The sequence below is a fragment of the Lytechinus variegatus genome, chromosome 11 (assembly GCF_018143015.1).
Source record: "Lytechinus variegatus isolate NC3 chromosome 11, Lvar_3.0, whole genome shotgun sequence".
Classification (NCBI taxonomy): Eukaryota; Metazoa; Echinodermata; class Echinoidea; order Temnopleuroida; family Toxopneustidae; genus Lytechinus; species Lytechinus variegatus.
Genome location: NC_054750.1, coordinates 12,766,407 through 12,794,067, shown reverse-complemented (window position 1 = coordinate 12,794,067; position 27,661 = coordinate 12,766,407). Strand labels below are relative to the sequence as shown.

At 36.8% G+C, this 27,661-nt stretch overlaps 2 protein-coding genes across 2 annotated transcripts; one reads left to right on the top strand and one right to left on the bottom strand.

The window, feature by feature from the left end:
- Positions 1-1,018: 1,018 nt before the first annotated feature.
- LOC121424217 lies at positions 1,019-15,882 on the top strand. The gene is made up of 5 exons (XM_041619825.1): positions 1,019-1,028; positions 9,768-9,944; positions 10,720-11,055; positions 14,422-14,563; positions 15,376-15,882. The coding sequence occupies exons 1-5, from the start codon at positions 1,019-1,021 to the stop codon at positions 15,668-15,670; spliced, it is 960 nt and encodes a 319-aa protein (XP_041475759.1). The 3' UTR covers positions 15,671-15,882.
- An 8,154-nt stretch (positions 15,883-24,036) lies between these two features.
- LOC121424215 (probable G-protein coupled receptor 21) lies at positions 24,037-25,176 on the bottom strand. Its single transcript, XM_041619823.1, has one exon. It carries the CDS (start codon positions 25,174-25,176, stop codon positions 24,037-24,039), a length of 1,140 nt encoding a protein of 379 aa, XP_041475757.1.
- Positions 25,177-27,661: the final 2,485 nt, after the last annotated feature.

Genomic DNA, 27,661 nt, shown 5'->3' with positions numbered 1-27,661 from the left:
CTTTTAAATGATTGTATTTACATTATTCACTTTCATATAAATAATAACAAATTATAGTAAAATCATTTCCCCATGTACTTGATGATTATAGGACTTGTTTTGTCCCATTCCATCTATTTCCACGAGTGTCGAGCAATTTCCTTTTTTAAACGTATCAAGTCTTATCATCAACTTACAGCTTTTGAAGCATATTCTTGTCTTTCCAATCACAATAAAGCATGGAATACAGGCCGGTATCTTGTATAGTTCTGTATTAAAAAAGATTACCAGTAAACATGGTAAATACATTAAACATCATTCGATTACACTTTAAAAATATTGGGTAAAAGTGCTCCATGAGTTGTCCAACCAACATTCGGCATTTTTTATATAGTGTGATAAAAAAATTGCCCATTCCAATTTAAATGCTCCTTATTTTTTTACCTTACTAGTCTTTATTGGTCCTTAAATAGTTTTAAATTGTATATGCATTATCATCAAATTATTATTATTATTATCAACTAGTATAATTGTTTGTTTGGTGTGTTTTAATGTCAGTTCGACAGGTCGAAGGAAAGCGAAATCGGAGGCCCAGTAGCCCATGAGGCTATATAGAAATAGATGTAGTGAGATTTGTATATCAATACAACTCATCTGATACTCTACGTTTCCTGGTAGTGGGACATTGACTTACTTATGCTACAGTCACAACGAAAAAACAGACTCCAGGCGGATCAAAGATGTAGCGTTAGTTCGAATGACTAACATCGGTTGGTTTGGAGTTGTTGGTGTGATTGTAGCGTTACTTTTTATGTATATCATTACAATAACCAACGAGTAAAGTTACTTACACTTCAGTGAGAAGCAGGAGCAAAGAAATATCGAAGGGCGGTAGTCGCATTATTGTAGAATTCCCTGTGAATTTTCTGAAGCATGCGAAAGAAAAATAAAAACAGGGACCCCTAATTTGATTTTCGTAAAAAGATGAGCAAAGAAATGGTTGTAGAATGGTGCAATATTTTGAAGAAACTATGTAAAAATGGACAAAGGTATGTAATCAAAAAAGACAAATTTCAAAGCTGAAGAATGAATTTGGAACAAAAACACAGAATAACTACATAAGACAAATAGCAAGAACATTTCCATGCGGATCTTTATCCATAATGATTTTTGTTAATGTCTCATACGTACACTCATCCATAGTAATCCCTACAAATGAATTGCTTATAATTGCTTGTAATTGAATTGCTTATAATTATAATTTTCTAGATATTTTCAGAGAAGAAATTTGTCAGATACCATCCTTTCTCACTTCAGGTAGTATTTTTGTCTTGGTCACGTCAACATAGCAGATATATGAGAGTATACTTACAATATTCTAAGGTTATGACTGAAGGTGATATCACCAACTTCTTGGTCATCTTCTTTACACTCTGCTCTTATATGATTGCATACTTGGCACTGTGGCGGACATTTTGCAATACTTTCTGAAAGGAAAATAAAATAAGAAAGACAAGAAAGTGTTAAAGGTGAAGATGTCTTTCAAATCTAAATTCATATCTCATCAGTTCTTTCTCTGCAAAATGATATGAAGGATTGTAAAAAAAAACCTCCACCGAGAAGCCTTTATTTAAAAAAATAACTCAATAAAAATTTGCCACGAAACAATTATGATACTTTCGTACTACATTCAATATTGTTTTCCAAGCATACACTAGTGGTCTTACAGAAATGCTGTAACAGAGACTCGTCATCGACAAAATTCATATCAGTGAAAAACTAACAGTGGTAAAAACCCCTCATTGAGAGACATGCAAAGATCATTTCAATCATGCGCATAATTATTTATTGTATAATTATCATGATTATGTTGCATTCATCCGCAACAGGGGCCGCGGAACGGTTTTCAAAGTGGGGGGGGGGCTGATCATACAAAAAAACACAATCGTATGGTCATTTTGCGTTTTTGTACATGGTTTTGGAAAAAAAAGTGGGGAGCTGAATCCCCCCGCCCCCAGGTTCCGCGGCCCCTGCGCAAATGCAACGACCATCCTTCTCCTTTTACCCATGTCCTGAAAGACGTTTACAAAAAGGAATCTAAAAGCTCCTTTTCTCTATAAAGCATTCACTCTAATCAATCAAAACAAATCATTCAATTAAAACAAAGTAACTTGAATTACGTACCGCAGAGCATCTCATCACTCCCATCACTACAATCCTGTATCTCATTGCACTGCTTTCTTGTAGAAATACAAGGCTCTGTCTGGTTCAAGCATCTCACGTAGTTTGATCGGCAAGTGGCGCCTGAAATGCAAGTAAGAATTCGAGGGTAACTGCAATCCCATTGACCATATGCAATGTCAATTGCTTGAATAAGAAACAGAAGTAGGGCCTAAAAACATTTGGTCTTTTCCGTTGTTTTAGGTATTACTTTGAATATGTATTGTGAACAAAAGTACGTTGCGTGTTTATTCCCTCACCACCATCAATAAGTTTAACATTCTATGAAACAACTACTTCCTTTTAATGATTTATATTGGACAATTTCTAATAAATTTAAACAGTCAAGGCTTACTAACTTTATAAGAAAAAAATCAGGAGACGGATTATCTTTAGGTACTAAAAATCACGGCACTCACCACAAAAGAGTTCATCATCTCCGAGGGGGCATTTTATATAGCCATCGCAAATATCGTGAAGATAATTATAGGTCACGTTACTTTTGATGCATTCCAGGTGAATTTCCTCTTCTAACATAAAATGAAAATGTATGCCAACATAGTAAAAAGAAAGTATACAAACAACAGCAGTATGACAACCATTGTAGACGTAGACATTAGTAGAACTATGTCTAAATAAGGGGAGATAAATATGCACAATCGACTTTGGAGGAATTATGTGTGTGGGTATGTACGTACACACATGCGTACCTATGGGGGACAGGGAGTGCAGACTGCCCCCACTGACAATCACAACCCATGCAAGGGACGTATCCCTGCCCCCCCCCCCTGACGAGCCACCAATGGTCCCCTCCTTTGGAGTTGAATCCATTTTTTTCCTTTTTGGATTGTCATTTTTTTCTGGTGCGAAATGTCATTTACATGCGGTTGTGGAACCTTTTTTTTTGCTTGTCAAAGTATTTGTGGCGGACGATTCCCCCCCCCCCCCCTCTTTGGAAAATCCTAGGTACGGCACTGTACGTAACTGTGTGTAAATAAGTAAATTTACGTTTTATCATTCAGGCATCATTATCCTAGTTCCTTTAATATCATTAATATCATACCATATTAATGCTACTTGTATCATTAACAGACAAGAGAGTGAAGGCAAACATATCATGCGAAACGTGTTCTACAACAAAAATAATTAACACTCTACAGTCAACCCAGGTGAGGTACATGTAAATGTTTACCCTGTGGGATTGGTTCCTATAGCGCTGGTGATAAAATAGTAATAGTTGCACTTTATAGTTCATGACAAAAAACAAGCTGTATAAATCAAGCTACTTTTGTTATTGCTATCAACATAATCCCCATCCTCATTATTAATGAAAATATAACTTTACGCTGATATTCACGATGCTGTGTAACAAATAATACAAACAAAGCTTTGAATTACGAATTATTAACAATATGTTATTAAATCAGGAGCTGCTAGCAGATCGGCTTAATAGCTGAAGTACTATTTAAAGAAGTATATATGATTTACAAGGGAAAAATATCAACCTAACAATAATTGAAATAGGTTACTTACCGGCTCCAACGTTATGTACGATCCGAAAATAATTTTGCCATAAGACAAAGCAGGGTAAAAAAATGAGTTGAAAAGTAAGCTTCATTGCTGTTGTCCGTAACGTTCCATTCCATTCAAATAGAGTGTCTTCCCTCTTTGAAAGTGAATTTTTATAAAGCTTGAACGGCCAACATCAGCCAAACGATACTATTAAATCCGCCGAGGGCCAAATTTTCTTCGAAACCCAAACAAACGGCCCCGTGTTGGACAAGTTGACGGAAATGATGAACAAATATCGGACCGAATGCGAAGACACGCGTTGTTTGGACTGCGACACCATGGGATGCTTCATTCCATCATTAAATATCTTGTTAGTCTTGATTGTGTCAGTCTTAAATGTTTCATATAGATACGATGGCAAAATGAAAATGACAATCTAGGGGGCCTTTCATCAACATTTTTGTCCGACAACTTGTCAGATCTGACATCTTTCCTTGATTTTGATTGGCTGAGAAGCACTGTAACTATGGTAACTGTCGGATAAAATGGGACATGTCGGATTAAACGTCTGACATGTCCTTTCATGAAATGCTCCCCTACTGCACGTCTTTATTTAATAACAAATGACGCTTCATGACAATTTTTAGCATAGCAACTACATTTACATTCAGATTTCAATAAAAGTAATAAGATCATGGTATTTAGAAGTCCTACACGTACGTCTTTGAAATCAAATTCCAAGGAAATTCAATTTCATTAAAAAATATGTAATATTCGGAGTCAATGGCTTGTATTCTGATAGCAGGTTTAAAGTTGTGGTTTAAGTATGGAAAGCCAAAAGAATCAAAATTTTTATTAAGTTGTATGTTTCTTATGTTTACTGTGCTCTTTCCTGATTCATCGATGGTGAAGACAATCATCTATTTATACTTCCTAGACAGTTATGAATGATTTGAGAGCCAAATGAGCTGAAGTATGACATCTCTACTGTTAGTGATTTATGTAACAATTGGCTTTCCATACTTAAACCAAAACTTTAAACCAGAGTTTAAATTAAACCTGCTATCAGAATACGGGCCAATAAGTATATGCCTGGCAAATTTCAGTAAAACTTTTCGATTCGAGTTATTTTTGCCCACAATAAAATAGGGCTAGTCGTTCTCGGTCCATTACTAACTTTGGCCAAACTACAGTTATTATTGATATATTTAAATGATGTGAAAATGCTCCCCTTCATAACTGTCCCAGGACCAAATTTATACAGCGTATAAAGTACAATGACTACTACCAGCATGACCAGTGCTGATCTAAACAATTATAAATATCATTCGCATGAAAAATACTTTCTTCTTAAAAAACTAAACCAGCATGCACTACGTTTACTGATCAGCCGAGTAAAATAATGTAGACGGAATACGTTATGTTGCCATAAAAATTACCAAGTTTGTAGAAACATCACTCGTCAATTCAACAATATTCCCACCAAATTGATCATGTTTGATGAAGGAATGATACTGCGCATGTTTGTCAAAATGTAGACACATAATAACCACGTTAACCGTCAGTGAAATTAGGAGCAAACAATGTGTTCAGTTATATGAGCTGAAATGTAGATGGCTCGAGGTAAAGTCTGCGCATACTCATGTTTGTTTTACTGCATAAAATGTTGTCGAAGTTTTCCTTTCCCTAAAATGTCGTCATGATTATTGAGAAAAGTGACACCTTCTCTCAAAAAGAGCATGTATACTATTTCCACTCTACAAATTTGTATACAAACACAAAATCTAATGAGCAAGAAAATATTACAGCTTGAAAATGAGAAATCGCGTGCAACATCTTTTGTCTATCAGTTCTTTGCCTCATAAGCATGATAAGAGTAAAGGGAACAACAAAACCTAAACATTTTTAAATGATGAATAATAATGTCTCGACGAAATTCCAAAGGAACCTTGATTATCATATCCCTGGCTTTATATCGGAAGGTCTTACAACGTAGGGCCTACCCACAGATATTTCAAGGAATTACTTCCTGCCAGGTACCCTTTATCACCTGGGTTGCTGAGTGCAGCTCAACCATGTCAACGCGGAGCGTTTCTTACCGATGGAAACTACGCGATGGCTGAGATTTGAACCCACCCCTTCTTTTTAAAAATACATGTTTTAATTATAATTGGGTTGATTTTCTGCTAAATTTAAGAGCATGCACCAGTATCTATCAGAGGAACGTGGCAGTGTTGATCGATTCCCGGCCGCGAGGGTCGTCGATAGCTACAATATATCATACTCGCTCATGGCAATGAAAATGATATCAAGTGCCCTTCACTCAAGTGGACTGTATCCTTATGAGAACAACTAGCAATCGACTAATACTAGTAGTGACTTTTTAAGACTTTCAATCGATGTGTAATGTGGGCGTGTGCGCGCATGAATTTTTTTTTTCGTATTGATATAGAGTAGAGAAATGACAGTGATGAAGTTATGTTTGCATATGGAATTGCTGGAGTGTATGGCTCCTGGACTTAATGACAAATATACACTATCTATACTATCCTTGTAAAAAACATAGACATTGGCGGACCGTGGTGGAGAAAGGGCAAACAAAATAAGAAATTATTACCAGCAAGGATATAATGAACACGAAGATGAATACGGCAAGGTTCAGGCTCTAAAAATGCACCCAGCGTTGTTCGAGTTAGACGATGCCATAATTCACAACAATGGTTATGGTGTGAATAATCGCAATGATGATGGTCATAATGCCAATTGATATTAATATTAATAACCAAAATATTATCATTATTAAAAATGATAAAAATATTGAAAGTGTTGTTATTTATAAAAATAATGACAACAACGAACATCAATAATGAAAATAATAATCATCATCGTCATCAAACCATCAAAAATGGTAACGAAACAATAAAGAAATATTTTATACAAAGACTGTTATTTCATTCTTTCTCTCAAATGCACTTTCCATTGTGCTTTGTTGACTACGTGAGGATTAGTGTTTGATTAGGGAGTAGTTCCACTGATATGATCTGGCTTTCATAACGATTAAGCCCCTCCAGCTGTTATTAATTTTCTCCTTAACCATCCCCCCTTTTCTCTCTCCTTTCTTACCCGCCGTCTCCCCCCTCTCTCTCTCTCTCTCTCTCACTCTCTTTCACCTCCTGTCTGTACTACGTAATTATGCTTAATTTCGTCATCATCTGTAAATAAAGTAGCCTCCCACACAACCATAAAGAAAATTTTACATTTTTAATACGTCTTTAAACATTTTTTTCAGATCTCGGGAGCAGATAAAACTGGCCATACTTTGTTCTCAATTCAGTGCCGGTCGCACTACACGTCGTTAGCCCAACAGAGCGCTAAGAGTGAGCTTATATAGTCGCATCCTGCGAATTGTGAAATCAAAACATTTATCTCATTGTGTAAGTACTGTATTGTTGTAACATTAGGCATCACTGCCACATTGCCAGTTGTAACAGGGCCTCTGTTAGCGAATTGTTAATAACGTTACAGTGCGATCAGCTAATACAGGTCTTCAGTCTGATTCTTTGCAGCATTGGTATTTCATATCACTCTTGCGATAGAAAACAGCCACGCAGCCTTAAGCTTTGATGAAAATTTTACAGGTTATAAACCGTGCATAAAACCGATCCCAAAACTTTCTGTAATCATATTCGCCATTTCATCCTGAAACAGAACCTTTTCACATGCCCATTCCTAATGGGATACGAAAAACAAAATTCGAATGAGCCAAAATCCTTCCATCAGCATATTTATCACATTGCACCAGATCATTCTACAGTACGTATATACGTTTAAAAAGTCCCCCAAATGTAAAATCTACATTATGGGAATGAGCTTCACATAATTATATCGGTCTCTTAAATCGGAATGGAATAGAGTTCAAGGTTTAATGTTTCTGAGAATACCGAAAAGAAAGGTTTATTAATATCAATAAGTTTCATATTTCGGAGAGAAAACTAACCGATCCTTGTAAATAAAGGTGTGCTGATCACAGCTGTTGAACGTTATTATAATCACAATCATGCACTACCCGAAAGAAAAAAATATTTGCCTTCACTTTCATCCAGTTTGCATGCCTTAACGAATCGTGCAATATGCGGTATCAATGAAGGAAAACAATCGGTTCTACTGGTAGTTTCAACGTTTCTACAATATTCAATATTGTTTATTTATCTATTCCCATTCGGTCAGAAAAAGGATAGGCAAATGTCATCCGCATCGTCTTACACCTCGTGATATCTGAGATATTCGAAATTTGTCAGTAAAAAAATCGAAAAACTGAAATTGCGCCAGACTTATGACTTTTCACCATCTAGTAAGAGCACAATGGAATCACGCGTCATTATCTCTTTAGCCTTTTACATTATTTTTCAACAGAGATTTACCTTCATGAATGCGAATCAGACTTTTTCTTCTCCACCTCCTTTTTCATCGCCTCAACCAAACGTAACTTCTTGTCACCATCAATGTAAGTATAATCTTACTTTAAAAGTAAAGTATTGTCTTTTTTTAATAAGGCATTATCATGATTATCATGATTATGGTATTAGAGTTAAATGGATGCGATAAAGAAATATATATCTGAAACATATATATATTAAATTGTTCGTTTGGAAGATGAGTCATATTTTATCGATGCACACTAAATGTGAAAACACTGAATATGAAAATACTACTTAATGTGAATACACTACTGAATGTGAAAGCACATTTGAAACAAGGCGTGGCATCATTATGGCAGATGTCATTGCAATGAGGATTTAGAATGTTTGGCACATAATAGTAAGTGATGTGGTTTACGGTACACCATGTGGAGTATTGTAGAAAGAGTGGATAGAAGAAGTAAAAGAAAAGGATAGGCGAGAAAGTGGAAATTTGAGAGTAGAGTAATCTTTCTCGAATGTAGTCCTGAAAAGGACTGTATACCAGAAGAGATAGATGAATTGCAAACAGCTTGAGTAGTAGGATGGATGAGGAGATGCTGGCTTGAGTCGGCGAGTAGAGATCATGAGCAGAAGCAGTAGAGAGACACGACCTTTTGGGGCAGGTTGACTGTCCGTCTTCAGGAGTTTCTTCTCCTGGACTACATTCAAGAAAGATTACTCTACGCTCAAATTTCCACTTTCTCGCCTACATTTCTTTTTTTTCTTTTTCTTCTTCTATCCATTGTTTCTATAATACTCCACATGGTGTAAACCACATCAGCGATTGTACATGCCACGTTGCAAACCATCAAACAATAATAATAATGATAATTTTTATACTTGCTTATACTGTATAGCGCTTAATATATTACTTATTTGTCAGAAGTCTCTAAGCGCTCTACATTATACATATGCAGCATAATTACCCTGGCTTTAGCAGTACAGCTGTTATACGCGCACTGCGTTTCAAGGAATAAATTCCTGCCAGATACCCATTTACCTCACTTGGGTTGAGTGCAGCACATTATGGATCAATTCCTTGCTGAAGGAAATTGCGCCATGGTCGGGATTCGAACCCACGACTCTCTGTTTCAGAGTCCGGAGACTAATCCACTGGGCCAGCGTTGTGGACAACATCCGAGTAGTGAGCGAACATAAAGACGAACATCATATTATTTCATACACCAATATGCTGTGCAGATATTTTCTACATATCATAGGCATGGATATAGATCGATTGTCTTGAGGAACGCGATGAGGTACTGATTAATTTTGAGCGAGTTAGATTTTGGAATAAGTGAAGAAATCGGGAATAATCTTGACCAGCCCCCGTTGCTCTTATTACCGAGCTGAAACGACTGATTAAAATCAGACATGGACTCTTTCTATGTTTCCGTATCCCAACACCACATTTTTTTTTTTTTGAAAGCAACTAAGCTGATTTACATAATAATTTACACTTCTGTAAATTGATTTTAGGCCTTAGCAAAGTATAGTCGTTCAAAAGCATGACTCTTTAAGACGAATTGACTATATAGACCATTCATGTTTCGTTTCACATTAATATCGCTTTATTTTTATTTCTTGTTTTCGCAGCATGTACACGTATCATCCAGGAAACAGAGAGTCTGATTACTCTGGTCCCCATTTCTAACAGTACTCGACAAGCGCTGAATGTCACGTGTCCTAATCACTTCAAGCTCATTGGTGCTTCGTTTCTTGAATGCATCGACGGTCATTGGTCTCCGCCGTATGAATCACTTTACTGCGCAGGTAAGAAATTTCCATATAGGCCCACGTTTAGGCTACTTTCATGCACTTTTGCAGATTGTAATAACACATTTATAGAGATGGATAAAACGTAAATTTGTTACTTATAACATCCAAAGTTCGCATTGGCCTGTAGATAATATCTTTGTCAAAACAAAATTATAATCTTCTCATTTAATGAAATATCAGTTTTTTTTTTATTGTTTCACTTCTCATTCTTCTCAATTTGTGCCGAAGCTTTGTAATTACAAATGAAGATTTTCAAGCAGGATATTAGCTTACCAGAAAAATGTAACATTGTTTATACGTAAACCGTGGATTATGAAAATGATAATGAATGACTTCTATATTTATAACGTGTTCGCAAAATGATCTGAATGAAAAGTTTTTATTCGACTTCATTTGGAATAGGAACAGCGTTTACTTCAATTATTTCACTATATAGCAATTCCATAAAATAATCGATCTACCTTTTTGTATGTCCGACCACCAATTATTCAAGCCCTACTTCACCTCATACACTAACCAAGTCATTGTCATTTGACAGTGATACAGACTGTCAAAAGAACAAGAAATCAGAGACGGATAAATTCATGAAGGTCCCCCATAAGGGATCGGGCGTACATATTTTACGGAATTGCCCTACATTTATCTTCAACTGATAACTTCTAGCATGAAAATTGCCAATTTAAATTTAAAAAAGAAAAATTTTCATAGAAGATGGTCCTGTGTAATTTCTTTGAAGCTCCTTGCACTACTTGGAACTTGACATTACCAGCACACATGATTACCCAGCCACCGCTACCACAGACGGAAATGGTTCGTCATATGAGCTCATTCTTAACAGAGTGTCATGAACCTCCCCCACACCCCCGAGGCCATCCACCACGGCAGGAAGGTCCTACCACTGAGCCGCCACTGACTAGACCTAAGGGAGAACTCTTCTGCTACGATAGCGCATGGTTCTTCCGTAGTCTCTTTAGGTGCAAGAATGTTACAGGGAATGTACCGATGGCTATGACGACAGAGGCAATGACGACTGAGATTATGTCGACGAGTGTTTTCTCGACGGTTGGCTTTGATGACTTGGAGCGTACGAATTGTACGGGTCAAGGTGAGTCTTGGGGTGGTTTTCCCAATCATCCTTCCAATATGCATAGGTCTATTTCTGATGTGTTCATTGATAAATCAATAACTGAATCTAACCCTCAAACATGCATCCACAGCACCTGGTATATTCATAATATTGGGAAGCTGGACGGGAATCATCGCATACAGAGAGAGAGCAAAATGAACTTGAATAATTCCGAAACTAACCGTACTACATTCTCGAATTTCCATTAAGGCCACCGCACACCTTACGACCCGACCGGTCGCCGACTGGCTTGCGACTGGGGGAGGGGAGATGTGACGTCACAGCTCTTAACAGCTTGAGAGTCGCAGACCGGTCAGAGACAAGTCGCAAGGAAAATCGGAAGGATTTGACATGTCGAATCCTTATGACTGGATCGTCAGCTCAATCCAACCTCCAGCCAATCAGACAGCAGAGTTGCATAACGCGTATTATGATAAACAACGCGCATACCCAATTGTAAGCGCAATTTCTCAGTTTTTATAGCAAAAAGCAAAAAGCGCATGCGTGAGTCGCGATCGGATCGCAAGGTGTGCGGTGTCGAGGCTTATGACTGCCTTGCGATTCATCTCCGACCGTTCGGGTCGTAAGGTGTGCGACTGGGCGAGGGGAGTTGTGACGTCACAGCGCTTGTCAGATTCAGAGTAGCAGACCGTTTAGAGACAAGTCGCAAGGACAATCGGAAGGATTTGACATGTCGAATCCTTATGACTGGATCGCAAGCTCAATCCAACCTCCAGCCAATCAGACAGCAGGGTTGCATAAAGCGTATCATGATAAACTACGCGCATACGCAGTAGTAAGCGCAATTTCTCAGATGATATGCCAAGAGGCAAAAAGCGCATGTGAGTCGCAGATCGGATCGCAAGGTGTGCGGTGTCGAGGCTTATGACTGCCTTGCGACTCATCTCCCCTCACCCAGTCGCAAGCCAGTCGGCGACCGGTCGGGTCGTAAGGTGTGCGGTGGCCTTCACTCAGTCGCAAGCCAGTCGGCGACTGGTCGGGTCGTAAGGTGTGCGGTGGCCTTTAAGGCCTTTAATATATAATTTGTACTTTGACCTATGAGATGTGTCGTTTTGTCCCTCTAAAGTGACATGAAAAAAAATCGACTCTAATCATTGTAATATAACGCAAATCCGCCCAAAAGGAAATTCATCGCGTAATATTTGTTTGCTTGAATGTCTTTATCATTTTGAGGAGTATCAAACTGAGTATTAAATAACAGGTAATGACTGACCATGAGACCGTTTCGAGAAAAAACCTGTAGGGTGTTTAACTCTTGTTATCATAATTATGAGCAGTGCTTCTCAGCCAATTAAAATCATGGAAACATGTCATATCCGACAACAACAAAAATCGCTCTAATAGAACAACCCCAATATGAACTCGACTTGATCGCCATTATATACTTTTTTTCAGATCCCATAGCAAAGAATGAGGTAAATGGAATATCTGATTGATACCATCAATTTCTGAGTGGTTGGTATATTGATATTCTAATTGATTTTATAATGTATTCTACTGTTATAAGTACCTTCTGCAACCTTCTACAAAGCAAAACATGCAACATTAATCGCCAAACACCATTTTTGTAATAAATCAAAACAGATCTGTCCTTCGTGAAATCATTAGATACAGTAGTATCGATAAGTAGATAGCATTAGTATATTAATTAAGCTTTAGAAATCAGTAAACCTGAAGTAATCAATATCAGGAGCAAGCGGTAATTAATACTTACATATGCTGCAGTATATTGAGAAATACATTTGAGTAATTTGACCTCAATACATTCACAACCCCAATATGAATAAATACTTCTTGGAGGTTGCGGGATTCCATGCCCCTCTCTTCATGATAGTGCATGGCGCAATAAGCCAGTTCGTAGTTCCTTTCTACGCATGATCAGAAGAAGGTCATTTGTACTAAAGTGACATGGTGCTTTAAAATATAATGAGATAAGCACCAACTTTGATGTCTTGATTATTCATATATTCTTTTGAATTGTCGTTTTCATTTATATCCACAAAAACAACAATGCTTCCACGAACGACTGGTATTTCACAGTTTGCAAAGTACATTGTGCAACATGCTAAGATATGCATTCAAAGTAGGAATGCAACAAATGCCTTCATTAAGTGTTCATTTGTGTGCTATTCTAGTCACCTAGCTGGTCTATTCAATTTCTTCATCCTGCTATGTAAGGCAAACTTACGTAATATCTTGCTTTGAAATCTGCCTATCATGATGAAAGAAATGAAAGGTCATTTGACCGAAATTGTCCATGTAACTACGAACTGGTCTATTGTCGTCAATTTGTGACGAAACTTTGTATGTACAAATGAAGATTTTCAAGCATGACATAAGCTTACCAGAAAATGTAACATTGTCTATACGTAAACCGTGGATTATGAAAATAATAATGAATGACGTCTATATTTATAACGTGTTCGCAAAATGATCTGAATGAAACGTTTTTATTCGACGAACTGGTCTATTGTCGCCATGACATTGAAATGAGATTACCTTGGTGCATCGAATGGAAGAATGAAATATCGGTTTTTGTTATTGTTTCACTTCTAATTCTTCTCAATTTGTGACGAAACTTTGTATGTACAAATGAAGATTTTCAAGCATGACATAAGCTTACCAGAAAATGTAACATTGTTTATACGTAAACCGTGGATTATGAAAAAAATAATGAATGACGTCTATATTTATAACGTGTTCGCAAAATGATCTGAATGAAACCTTTTTTATTCGACGAACTGGTCTATTGTCGCCATGACATTGAAATGAGATTACAATGGTGCATCGAATGGAATAGGGCGACAGACACTGTTCACGAACAGTTGAAATAAACAGCAATTGAAATATACGCCACTGAGAATACGTCAAGTTTGTCTTTCGTCGGCTCTCATCAAACGTGTTATCATAAACGTCTACATTTCTATTCAAGCAGATAGCCCTTTACAGGTTTAGCTCAGATACAATTATTTTACACTTGATCAGGTGATTAATTGATATATAGATAGATTAAAATGAATGAGTTGAAGAACGAATAAACGTTCAATCAATTAGGCCTAACTTATCAATTGACGGTGATCAATGATGAATGATGGTTCTTCTATAACCTTAATAAAATGGAACCATGGCAAATACTGGCATTATTGCAAGATTTGATGTTGGCAAATAGAGCCAAATGTTGATTGTGTTTACAAGGAATGAATTGTGTTTGAAGTTCTGCCGCTTAGCAAATCTGTCACTGGAGACAAATTGTAATATAAAACATTAATATAAATTTTACATCATGCATATTACTGAATATTCTCACCAAATTTCTTTTCGCAGCAGACAGTGGTAATATTACTTCATTTCCAGTTGCAGAAGATTCAAGAGTTCCCGCTTCGATTTTCTACGCTCTCTCAGCACTCGCTAGTGTTCTCTTCCTTATTGTCATTGTGCTGGTTGTCGCCCTCTGTAGGTTACGAAGGTACGCGTATATATTTTTTCAGATAGGCCTACTGGTTGTAATGCTTCTTTGTTTTGATATCTAGGCCAATATCAAGATTCGCTTTCTCAGAATATTTAGGTATATACCGGTAAGGTGTCAAATTAAGTTCAAAAGATATAAGAACCATTTTTGATGAACGATAAGTTTCCAATTGTTATACCCAAAGTGAAAATCAGTTCATATACTAAAAGGTAAAGGACTAGTCTGCGATCCGGTATTATACAACTCCCAAGAAAGTTTTGTAATCTGATTGGTCCAAATCGGATCACATGACATTCAGTGAATTGCACTATTGCATCCAAAATGAACTATCCTGCACTCTGACGTCATACCAAAGGTACTATCCTGCACTCTGACATCAGAGTGCAGGATATTGCGAGGTCCGGAATTATCTAGAATTTAGATCACATAGCATTTTGGGCAACTCAGTAACATGGAGGTGTATAAAACAAACAATGCAGGCCTGTGCATAGAGGACCTAACTAATGAACTCTGTGCTCGACTCGCCGATTGGACATACCGCACTCGGTCCTGCGGACCTCTGTGCGGTATATCCATTGGCTCTTCTCGCACATCGTTCATTATTACATTTTGGCCCTGCGAGTACGTGCTTACGTGCATTATTTGTATACTAATGCCTCATTGCATAAGTATAATTACGGATTACTGTGTGACTGACTTCTCAGGACACAGCCCCTTACAATCATGACAAAGCTAGACTTCAACGATATATTCAAATTCATATCGTATGAACCGATTTGTTTTTTTAATATGCTTTTATTTCTGCCCAGAAATATCAAGGGTCCAAAGCGTATGCAGAAATCAGGATTTAAGGATCAATTGAGTATCTTCCAAAAACCGACCCCATTGAATCGTCCGCCGAAGCTTCCCGAACGACCAAGCACTGTTGGTTCCGTTGGTTCCATTCGGTACAAGGAACATCAACCGCCAAAGTTACCAGGTCAGAAGATAGCCGAAGAGGAAGCAGAGGCGAAAAGAATCGAAGCCATCCGAACAGAGATCTATGAGCAGATTGGGAAACGAAACGATTTGCCCGAATATATTGACATCTACCAAATGAAGTAGCAAAAATCTATGGGTATAAACGGAGGGCAGAGAACAGTCAGAAAGAGGTTTATAGGGGATACAATTATTTTTCCCTTCCAGAATCTAACATGGTGTTGTCGCACTCTCTCTTCAAAAAGAAACGGGGGAAAAAAGGCGCAGGACTTTTCCGGGAGAATTTACTATACTCGATCTATTCGATTAACTTTCTAGTGTCTGCGCTTTAAAGGTCAAGTCCACCTCAGAAAAATGTTGATTTGAATCAATAGAGAAAAATCAGACAAGCACAATGCTGAACATCAAAATCGGATGTAAAATAAGAAAGTTATGACATTTCAAAGTTTCGCTTATTTTTAACAAAATAGTTATGTGAACGAGCCAGTTACATCCAAATGAAAGAGTCGATGACATCACTCACTATTTCTTTTTTTTTTATTGTTTGAATTAAACAATATTTCAATTTTTACGAATTTGACGATTAGGACCTCCTTGCCTGAAGCACAAAATGTTAAAATAATGGAATTCCACGTGTTCAGGGAGGAATGAAACTTCATTTCTCGATCATGACAATGACGCAGAAAATAAAAATATTTTATATGTCATATAATAAAATACAAAAGAAATAGTGAGTGAGTGATGTCATCAACTCTCTCATTTGGTTGTAACTGGCTCGTTCATGTAACTATTTTGTTGAAAATAAGCGAAAATTTGAAATGCCATAACTTTCTTATTTTACATCCGATTTGGATGAAATTTTATGTGATATGTTTGTTGAATTTTTCTCTTTTTATTCAAATCAAGTTTTTTTGGGGGTGGACTTGTCCTTTAAATAGGAACGAGTAACATCTCATATCCTTTCAATCTGAATAAAGCTAAGTTGTTAGAGTGTGTTATCATACCTACTACGCCAGTGCTATTAGTAACATGAAGTAGATGTATGTTTGCATAAATATTATACTTCGGTGACCTGCTTACCTTGTCATAAAGTCAATATTGTATTTTTTTATTATCTTTTTAAGGGGGGGGGTTCCTTCTCCTTCTCCCGATTGTTTTTTTTTCTTCCCCATTTCCGCATCGTTCTTTTCACAAACTTCAAATTACTAACTGATTTTGAGCTTATTCGACTTAATAGTTCCACAAAGTGCATTCTCCTTTTTACTTTTTATTTCTTACTTCTCATATGAATCCAATCAGTGCAATCTGTACTTTTACCCTAAATTCCTTTCAATATTTTTACGCTCTTATTGTTGTCCTGCGTGAACCAGAATGTTGTGTTATTATGACAGTTTACATTCATTACCTATTCATTTTTATTCACCGTACATTCATATTATTCATTTTATTACTCCTTACTCCTTGTAAAATCCTTTTTCAATAACGTGATAGCAGCCTAATTCATTCATTTTATAAAATATTTAGTGTAAATTCTTGCCAAACTATTTAATTTTATGATCTTTTCTTATAACAACGTATATCATGTCACTTTTGTTATTCTGTTTCATTTACCGTTTATGTTATGCTTCTTTCATATGTTTATTGACCCAATGGAAGAAAAGTATAGTCATGTCGACTAAACTGAAAATGGGCTATCAATCCGTTTTGCATTTTTTTTTATACGGAAAATAAATACTATACTACTATACTATACTATAATATTCCTCATTGGCTGATAATGATACCTGTAAAATGATTCACATATACCTGTATACTTCTTTATTTCAAAAATGAGTTTTTATTCTTTACTATGATATTTAGTTTCAAGACATTTTTTCACTTTATGGAATTCATTGCTTGCCTTTCTGAGTTCTTTTTCAATTTCCCCTGGTCAAGAACTTTGGCAAAATCTATAAAACACAAGTCAATATCGATGTTCGTCACACATTTAGTATGAAATGAAGTGTGTTGTATATTTTACATGGGTAAAATATGCGACATGTCCGGTATGAAAAGTATTATCATTGTTATTTATTGTTATTGTTATTTGTTACCCTCCTCATCATCATCTCAATGCTTAATTAGTATTATCAGCATGTTTTTCCTCATCGTCACCTTCATAATAGTATCATAATTTCACTTTTATTGTATTAGCTGATGCCATGTTGAAATAGCTTAAGCAGGAAGACGGAGATTGAGGAGTAATAGCAGGTTTTCTTCTGTGTTAAAGTAGGTCTTAGATGTAGATCGATGAGTACAAATAAATTTAATTATTTATCCTCGACACAGATTTTTTTTTAAACTAAATTTCATGCTATATACGTCAATCTGCATTTCCCAAATAATATATCTAGTTGTTAGCCACTAGCCTTCAATATTTATTATTCAAAGGTTGTTTACTGCCATACAATATTTGTTTATGTAGATATAACTATTAGCATTAAATTGCTTTTCGGAATGTTGTGATAGTTGTCGAAAGTACTTAATTCTTTTTTTTTAATAAGAGCATACTTTATCAACATTATTATCGTTTTTACACATTAGACATGCTAGAGGAGATTGATTTTCAATAAATTTTTGTATAAATCTAGACATATCTCTACCTCTCACGAATGACGTTTTTTATCCAATCCTCACATTCGTTCTCGACGATTGAAAACCATTCGAGCGTACAATGTACACTACACGCCCGAACCCGTCTTCCTTGTTGTATGGGTGTGGGTGTTCATGCGCATGAGTCGTTTTGTGAGGTATGAGACGGTCTGACGGTGAATGTGCATGTGTGGGTGTGTGGGTGAGTGTGTGTTAAGAAGGATGAGGGTTTGAACATTTAACTCAAAAGCAAAGGCTTGTTGAACGTTTGTGAAGACGGCCGGTATATGTTCAACTGAATTTTTTTCTTATAATTCATATCATTATAATAATTATGAAGAATTAAACAAAATGTAAAAGTAAGAAATCTTGAAAGTCGATTATGCTAGTAGATTCAGCATAAAAGGTATCCCTGAAAAAGACGCTGCATCGATTCGAAAGTTTTATCGCCATAAATGGCACACATCTTACTCTCGTCTTCAATGTATTGTGCTATTGTGCTTGTACACGTTTATCGTAATGCTTGCATGACAGCTATCAATGGATCGCTACTTACATCGGCACAGAGTTGACCATGGACTAATTATAGCTATGTTCGGAAACGAAACAAAAAAACCCAGACAGAGAATGAGAGAGAGGGAGGGAGGGAGTTGAAAGAAAAACAGAGAAAAACAAATGAACCTGCATTGTAAGCCCTTCTTTCTTTCCTTCTTATTTCTTAACCCATTGGATCTAGAAGCGGGTGATCTCTGTACAAAGCAAAGGAAATGACAGAATTCACTAGTCAACAGGTTAACAATCAAAACTCGTAGAAACTTCCATCATACAAATATATACCCCTATACATGCCACTCAAATTTCACGTATGGATTGATCAGTTAAGAAAATACACCGAATGGCGTTCTGGAAAACCATATTATACGTGTATATCGATTGGAATCTCCAAAGGTTTTAGAGGTCTTGATGGCTATGCGGTGAAAATCCCCCTTCCCTATGATGCTTGGCTCGCACACTTGAAAGAAACAAAAAATGAAATGAGCTAAATGCATGGGACTAAAGGGTGAGTGCGGTAATATACCCACGGGTGGTCCCATGTTATTTCGATGGGGGGGGGGAGATGACCTAAGCATTTGAATTATAAAGGATATTTCACCGTTACACCGCCACGTATTTCGGCTCTTTTCGGACTTTTTTTTTAGCACCGAGAACGACGGTCATCCCGTGCATGCAGTGTCGTACAGTGGGCCGGGGCGAAACAAAAGTGCGCAAAAAATCATTTTGGGAAATTTCAGATTTTTAAGTTTTGTCATGCCCAGCTGAAAGAAAACAATTTGAAGAATATTTCAGCAAAATATTTCATTTCTGGTATGTGCATAAATGTTGTTAACTTCCTACCTCAAATCGTGAAATGTGACATTTTGCGAAATGCCGCGTAAAGCCTACGGCAGCCTAGTAGAAAAACAGGCCATATTCACAGGAGGTTTTCTATGTATGAATCTGAAATGGCTCCCACAAAATTCTGATTTATTCTTTTTTCGTGTGAAAGGGTTCAAACTAGAAAAAGACACATTTCAGGTGGTTTATATGATAATTAATCCTCGAAATAGGCTGATAATCCACCTTCTTTCTGCATTTACTTTGGAAACGTTTAGATTTCCGTCTAAATTCTAGCAGCATCATTTTTTTACATACTACACTTTACATACGTTTACATGGCGTAATTTGTCTTTTCACAGATAGGTTTTTAAGTAGCCAATCAAATTTGGTATCAAGGTGACGTCATATTGGCTTTATATTATTTTCAGTCGATTCTACGCCCCAAGTCACCCCTAACCAAAATGTGAAAGTAAAAATTTAACACAGAATACAAGTTTGGCACACCAGCTTTCAACTCATTCTCGCCCATTGTTCGTCGCCCGTGATTGGTGTCTACTTCAGTCATAATAGATGCCATGATATTTACTCCGGCGACAAATACTGATCCGATGGAAATTTTGCAAGTTAAACCAAACCTATAACTAATTTCCAAAGCTGAATCAACCCTAATCCTTATATCTACATTGTTTCAAAGCAGAAACTTTATTACCTTTAATATTTAGCCAATCGTTTTCTTTCGCCAGAAAATTGACCAGCTTTGCCGAATCGTCTTATTCTCTTATTCTTTCATTTGTTTCACTCTTTCTTCTCCTCTCTGACTTTCTCTCTCTCTCTCTCTCTATATATATATATACATATATATATATGTTTATGAACTTCACTTTATATATAAGGATGTATATATCTATTCATGTAACGAAATCGCAGTAATCATGTTCTATACATTCCGCCTTGGCAAAAGGCAAAAATCAACAAAGACGATGTTATGCCAATCTCAAAATCATGTGGCGTATATCTACACATCGTTTTATGAACTTCACTTTATTTAACAAATGCAGGTACAAAGTGAATACAAATTAATATAAAGTAAAAATGGTGATAACCATACTGAAGCCAAGGCATGTAAAAATGAGCTGTTTCACGTATAAGACAATTAAAATACTGGGCAAAAACTTACCAAAACAATGAATTACCAATAATATCAAATGCACAAGAAATTATACCGTAATAGGCACATATACACGATTATCTAATCAACTTTTCTATCACAGACAAAAAGTGTGTCCTGATAGACCTGAGCAAGGTCAGGGCCTATAAAATATGAGTTCGTTCATCCCACACCACAAAAAGGTTTGACACCAAGTATGGGCCCTCAAGATCACTCCTAGGTAGGCAGTATTCTTTACATGTGGTATCGCTTTTTGTCTACAATCAAATTCAAAGAGCAATGTAAAATAGCAAGAAATTAAGACAACAATTAATAACCTTAAAGGAAAGGTTAAATGTTTGTTGCCATATTTCCGCTTGCATATATCATAAATAAGTTATTGATGTATCGCAATGTGGCTGTGTAATAGCTGTAACGTTACCATGGTTACTGCAACACCTGAGAGTAAAATTTAGATATTAAACATTCAAAACAGGAATACACTCATGGCCAATGTCCATTTCTTTCTCAAGTAGATATGAAAAAATTTAGACGATAACAAGAAATTCTAATTGATTCATGAAGTGTTGGATCCCAAACTAACGGCACTACAACATTGTGAATAGTAGCCCACAAGGTAGTTAAAACGCATCTGAAATATTTAATATTGTTGCCAAAATATTCATTCAGTTATGAATAATGCATATCTAATCCGACTGTATTTTCGTAGAGCGCCACATGTCATGTTATCGTCTCAATTGTTTCATATCTACTTGAGATAGAAATGGACATTGGCCATGAGAGTATTCCTGTTTTGAATGTTTGATATCTAAATTTGACTTTTAAATGTTGTAGTAAAGTTGGAGACTTTATAGAGCTATCACCCAGTCACATTGCTATATCAATGAGGTATATACAAACGGAGATGTGGCAACTTACATTTCTCCTTAAAACCATTAAAAGTTGTTTTTTTTAAGATTGTTCTATGGGCCAGGTGTTGCCATTATCAAATGATAAAAAGTGGCCCATGACTTCCACGTTATAAACCATAATTGAATTAAAAGTACAGGGGTTTACATATAGCTAATTGAGTGTATATTAGCACTATTCTTTAATATATCCATGTTGGAAGCTATAGGGGATGTGTTGACTGGAAGTGAATTCCACAGCCGGGCAGTCCTTGGTATATTGATGAAGAGGGGTGGGCAGCTGCAGTAGAGCGCGTCACACGGACACTGGGGGCCAAGGGGGAGAGAATTCCAGATAACTCCAGGGATGGTTTCTGGAAGAAGTGACAGTAGAAGGTACAGAGAGATTCAACATTTCTCCGGTGCTCGAGTTGATAAAGCCCAACCTTTTAAGGGTCCTCAATTCTTAGGAGGCGGAAATATTTTCGCTGTATCCCATCAAGAATTGTGAGTACACCAGTACCAGCTCCAGCCCAAATTGGACATGCATATTCCATGAAGGGCCTAATATAAGCTTTGTAGCTTGTCAATGGAAGGAGATCTGTTGAGCGGCTCAGGATGTACAACCTCTTTGCAACGTTTTTGGCAAGGCATGTGATGTAGGGAGACAAGGTCAAAGTGTTGGCGATGGTGACACCAAGTAGAGTGATGCTCTTTGTTGGTTTTAGAGCTGAGTTCACAAAGTAGAGAGGAGGGTGGTTCTGGTTTTCGCTTGCTGCTGATGATCATATCTTCTGTCTTGCTTGCATTGAAGGTGATGCATCAATCTGTTGCCCATTTTTATCAGCAAGTCACGTTGAAGACTTTCAGCACAGATGGTTCTGTTGTGAGATTTTTTGATAAAAATATGTAGGGTTGAATCATCAGCAAAGAGGTGAATACCGTGTTTTACTTGGCAAGTCAGATCGTCGATGAACGTAAGAAAGAGTAGGGGCCCTAACACACTTCCCTGTGGCAATAATTTCTTCTTTCCCACTACGTTTCTCTTCCTCTCTCCATCTTTTTTATTCATTTTCTCCTGTTCCCCATTTTTTCTTCTTTTTATTTGGTCAGCCGATTGGGGGGGACGTGCCCCCCCCCCCCCCCCCCCGTTGTTACGTTACTGCGGTCACGTATTCTTGTGTACAGGAGAATTATAAATCCTCAAGCACGCTGTGTCAAGTTGGTCAAAATGAAAAAAAAGTGAAATGTGTCAAACAAGCATGGCTAATCATCAAATTCCTCTCACCAATCTGCAAAAAATGAAAAATAAAACTTGACGAAATGTCACGCGATTCACAATAGCATGGATGTTTTGCAAGTAAAAGTGAGCAACAAATCTGCATTGGTATAAGCTAAAAATAATAGTCATGAGAATCTTCAGATTAATTTCTGGACGGCTGACGTGGGCTATATAAGTTTAAATCTTAGGTTGATAAATTTTAAATTAAGAAGTCGTTTATTCTGAGATTAAGATCAGTAAATCTTTCAAAAAGTAATGTTTACCAACTAAATTAATTTATTCCCTTTGTTTAATGTAGGAGTTCTCATTTATGTCGTTTTTTAAGATAGAAAGTGACATTTTTTAAACTCGGCCTTCCTTCCAAAAAATGTAAAAATATTAAATGATTTAAACGTCCATAAGGCAAGATGGTGATCTTGATGATATTCATAACCTATGAATTTATTTTGATAAAAATATACTTTATAGCACAGAGAGAAAAATAAAGAACAGTGCTACTGAGTCTTATAATGTTCAAATATCGTTGTACTTTCAAGGGGTTCGGTGTCAAGTGCAAGCTTTTACCAGGACTATTTTTTCTTTATTTTTTTTTTCATTTCTATATAGGCCTACATTTCTTCCAACATGCATGCAAATCAGAAAAAAACATAAATACAAAATCAATACAAATCAATCATACAAAGCGCTTACACTTGAAAATTGGTAATGACAAGGAATATACAATGAACAAACACAATAGATAAACCAAACCTTAAGAAAACATGAATAGATGTACATGTATGTATGCTTGAAAAAAAATAATAATTAGAGACCAGCTAAGACGCGAGGCTTGTATGACGCTGATATAACGAACTGTACATTAATATCAACGGAACGTAAATAGGAGATTATGGAGTATAAGCCGTATTTGATTTCACGGATGATAAATGCATGGTCATGTATGATGAAATAACTGACTAAAGCTGTAAGTGATGAGTGCAATGCAAGTACACGTAAGACGGTGGGGGTGGGGGTGCAAATAATTTGACACTACATGCTCTCAAACAAGGAATTGTAGTTCTAAAACTTCGTTCTGAAATAATAGCAAACAGCTAATTATTCCTTGCAACCAGAGGCAAAGATCAGGACATAGGGTTTTAGATTAGAGTTACGGAGACATATTCATATTTATGCTTCCATCCGTCGCGGCTATTGTCGACTCAAAGCTGACATCAGACGTGGTGGTACGGCCAAATACCCGGATAAGTGTTTTGCCAAGGGCGCGTCGAAAGGTTGTGTTCAAAAGAGAATAAATTACGGTGTTCCACCAAGAATTGTTTATTAGGAGATAGGCAGCTGTGATTCTTAGAGAATGAGGGATCTGAACGTGGTGGGCGAAGTGAAGTGATGCCATGATGTTCCAAGGCATCACCAAGATGTAGAACGATATCGTAGCCATGACAACGGTCCAAAGGCTCCTCATCTTGATGCTGTTTTCACGAACAGGTTGTGGTAAATACGGTGTCATGTTGAAAGGACCATCAGTGGAACTCGAGGTGCCGTCCTGCATGTTTCCATTCTGGCGAAGTGAAGACTCGTTACCAAGACTCCTTGAATGACGAAGAGCTATACGCACGACGTTATAGTTGGCGAATGTCGAGATCAAAAGGCTACCATAGAATATAAGGAGGATGACGACGAGCGATGGCCGAAAAGATATGCCAATTCCAACTGCTGAAAAGTCTGAAACGCACGTTCTTTTGGTGGACGTGAAGTCGGCTCCTACATTGGTGAAAATGGCGTTGCCAATGGAAATAAAGGCAAGAACGGAGAGAACGTATTGTGCGCGCACTGCGGTCATGATTGAAGTATACCGCAGCGGTTTAGTGATGGCGATGTAACGGTCAACGGTTGCAAATGCCATTGTTAGAGCTGACTGGTTCAGACATCCCGTACAGGCCATTGTTCGTATTGTACAGGTCACTGTGTTCTGTAGTTGCGGAGCGCAGGAAAACAAAAAGCTGAAGAAGCAACAGAACAAACCAGTGAGAAGATCGGTAACGGCTAGTGCCTGGAATATAAGGCGAGAGATCTCTACAAAACAGGATGGCTTCAGATGAAGAACCATTAATGTTAGAGTGTTCGATGTAATAATGAGAAAAGTAGAACACGCAAAAGCTATCGCCTGTGCAACATTGGGCTTCAAAGGCCCAAGGATAATTTGAGAAGATGGCGTTGATGCTGAGGAATTCATGCTAGCGTCCCCATAATCAAAGTACTCGGAGTCGTTCACAGTCGAAGACTCCATCGCACTAATTATGTTGGCATATTCACCGGAAAATCACGCAAAACTGTTTTTCATATTTAGCATCTGAAATATAGGCCTACATAGAAAGTACGAGTAAAACTGAACTCATTCTAAAGCTTCATTTTTATCCCCGAACGTAGACTGAGCTTAATTGTCAAGTAATTTGGTTGTGAGAAAAGAAACAACGAGGTTTTGTTTTTCCCGAGTCGTATATCAATGAGGATTTTTGCCTTTGTGCGGAAGTAATCTCACCTTCACTGAAAGAAAAGCACATCTTGGATCCTGCTCATATAGGTACTTATCCAACCAGATAAACCATTTGATCATTACCATCAGCTGTATACAGAAGAGAATGAATACCTGTGTGTCTTCCGGTCACTTCTTCTATGGAAATTACACACGATACAACTATAAGGGCACGGTAGAGAGTTGATCATGCCAAGATTAAGATGATACTAGACTGATTATCATTTTATCAACCGTGTCTGCAACGGCTGTGAAGCAAACTGAGGAGATCGTATTGATAAGCCATAAATAGTCTAAAAGGCCTTCGAAAAGGATATTTTCCGAGTGATAAGTATCCGAATGCAAGTGTTCATTTGATGCAATCGACTCTGGGTTTGGTTACTTTAAGGCTGCAATATAAACAGAAAGAAGAAAAGAGTTCACGGTTTGTTTTTTAAATAAATTGAAGGTTGTATAACAGTAAAATATAGATTGATAAGGGAAACACACGAAGACATTTAATTTTTTTCTGACTGGCGTAGTCACATGAAGGTTTATAGAGTGCAGAATCTTGGATTCTGAGATAAATATCGGTAGGATTTAGACATGGTTATAGTATATAATAAGCGTTTAAACTCTGTTTAAATAAAGTCTTTTAATACGTCTAATTTGAAAATATTAAGCACCACTTTTACTTCTCCAAAACAAACTCTCAGATGTAAACTATTCGGACCCCCATACTCGGTAATTGTTATTTCATTTACAGTTCAAACTTAGGTCGTATAAAAATATGCAATATCAGTGATTCAAAATAAATGACAATTATATTATATAACATGCAGTTACATTAGATTATAATAACAAATAAGAGATAATAACAGAAATGATAATAGAAGTAGTAATGATGACGTAGTGTTAAGAGTATATATTATCAATGATTCACTTACCTTTATGCATGTAAATAACTACAAATAATTAACTTATGCTATCATATTGTAATTTGTGTATTGTATACTTGCAGTCCCGATGAAGATCTACATGGATCCAAAGCTTGACCAGTAACAGAACTCTTCATACACACACACACACACACACTCACACACATACATACATATATCATCTTATCGCAGATTTTAATCATGATGACATTGTGCTCTCATATTGATGTTTATCGCATGCTTCTTTATTATATTCCAAGATAGAAAAGTATGTTATCAAAAAGCTCTTTTCCATATATATCGATCCATTCTTCATTTACCGCATACTAGCATTGAACATCAGGGAGGTCAAGATGTAGAGTAGATTTCTAATCTAAATTATGTTCTAGGGTATGGAAATTCCTCTTTATCAACGCCTTCATTTAAATTTCTTTCCAAATTACGTGCCAATTATACATTGCTGCGACAGCACTGTCGTCAACTGGTCAAGGGGAGATTGTATATTGAGGAACAGGAAGGATCCAGGCGCCTATTGTATTGTCTTTGGACTCTGCTTGTGCACTTAGACCCATATATTTCTTTGTCATAGTTGATGCTGGAAAAGCTATTGAGATCGGTATTAATTTTCCATCAATAGACTTTATTTCCCCTGCTCTTGAAAAGGATTTTATCGAGCGGACTGATCGACTTCATTAAAGGAAAGAAAATCATTATTTCAAGATATTCATACGGGCGCTTACACTATAGATTTATTGTTTCACTTACATTATAGAGTCAGAAAGTCAACATGTAAGAAAACCCCAAAACATGAGTTGATCGGAAAAGAAAAAAACATCAGAGGAGGATGCTCAATTGCAAATTTGCTCTCTCAGCTAATTTGATGCTATGTAAGCTGAATTATGATTTTCCAGCGAAAATCACTTCTTAAATTACGCCATCACATGCTTTTATGTCATCTATACCCATTTTTCTACAGCAATTATTCATAGGCCTATCCTCAATGAATTTAACTTTGGTGCTACTACGATTCTTGAAATGTTCGATATCTCCATAGAATCATGCAAAGGAATAACAAAAATTGCAAGTATATAGCTGATCCAACGTCTCCAAAATACTTCCAACATTTTTTGCTGACATTTCGAATATATTCATTTTGATCTTCCCTTTAACCGGTCATGGAAGCCGTGTCATTAAGGGGGCATGCTTCATTATTCATCAGAATCAAGGTTACTGTCAAATTTAGATTAAATAATAGGGTGATTAATCAGTAATTATATGAGCCGCAGAGCCTAATTACCGTATTTCGTAATAATGCGTAACTT

Coding starts and splice junctions, on each gene's coding strand:
- LOC121424217 (XM_041619825.1), top strand. Junction 9,945..10,719: donor TGAATCACTTTACTGCGCAG/GTAAGAAATTTC, acceptor TGACATTACCAG/CACACATGATTACCCAGCCA. Junction 14,564..15,375: donor GCCCTCTGTAGGTTACGAAG/GTACGCGTATAT, acceptor ATTTCTGCCCAG/AAATATCAAGGGTCCAAAGC.
- LOC121424215 (XM_041619823.1), bottom strand. CDS start 25,176: ATGGAGTCTTCGACTGTGAACGACTCCGAGTACTTTGATTATGGGGAC.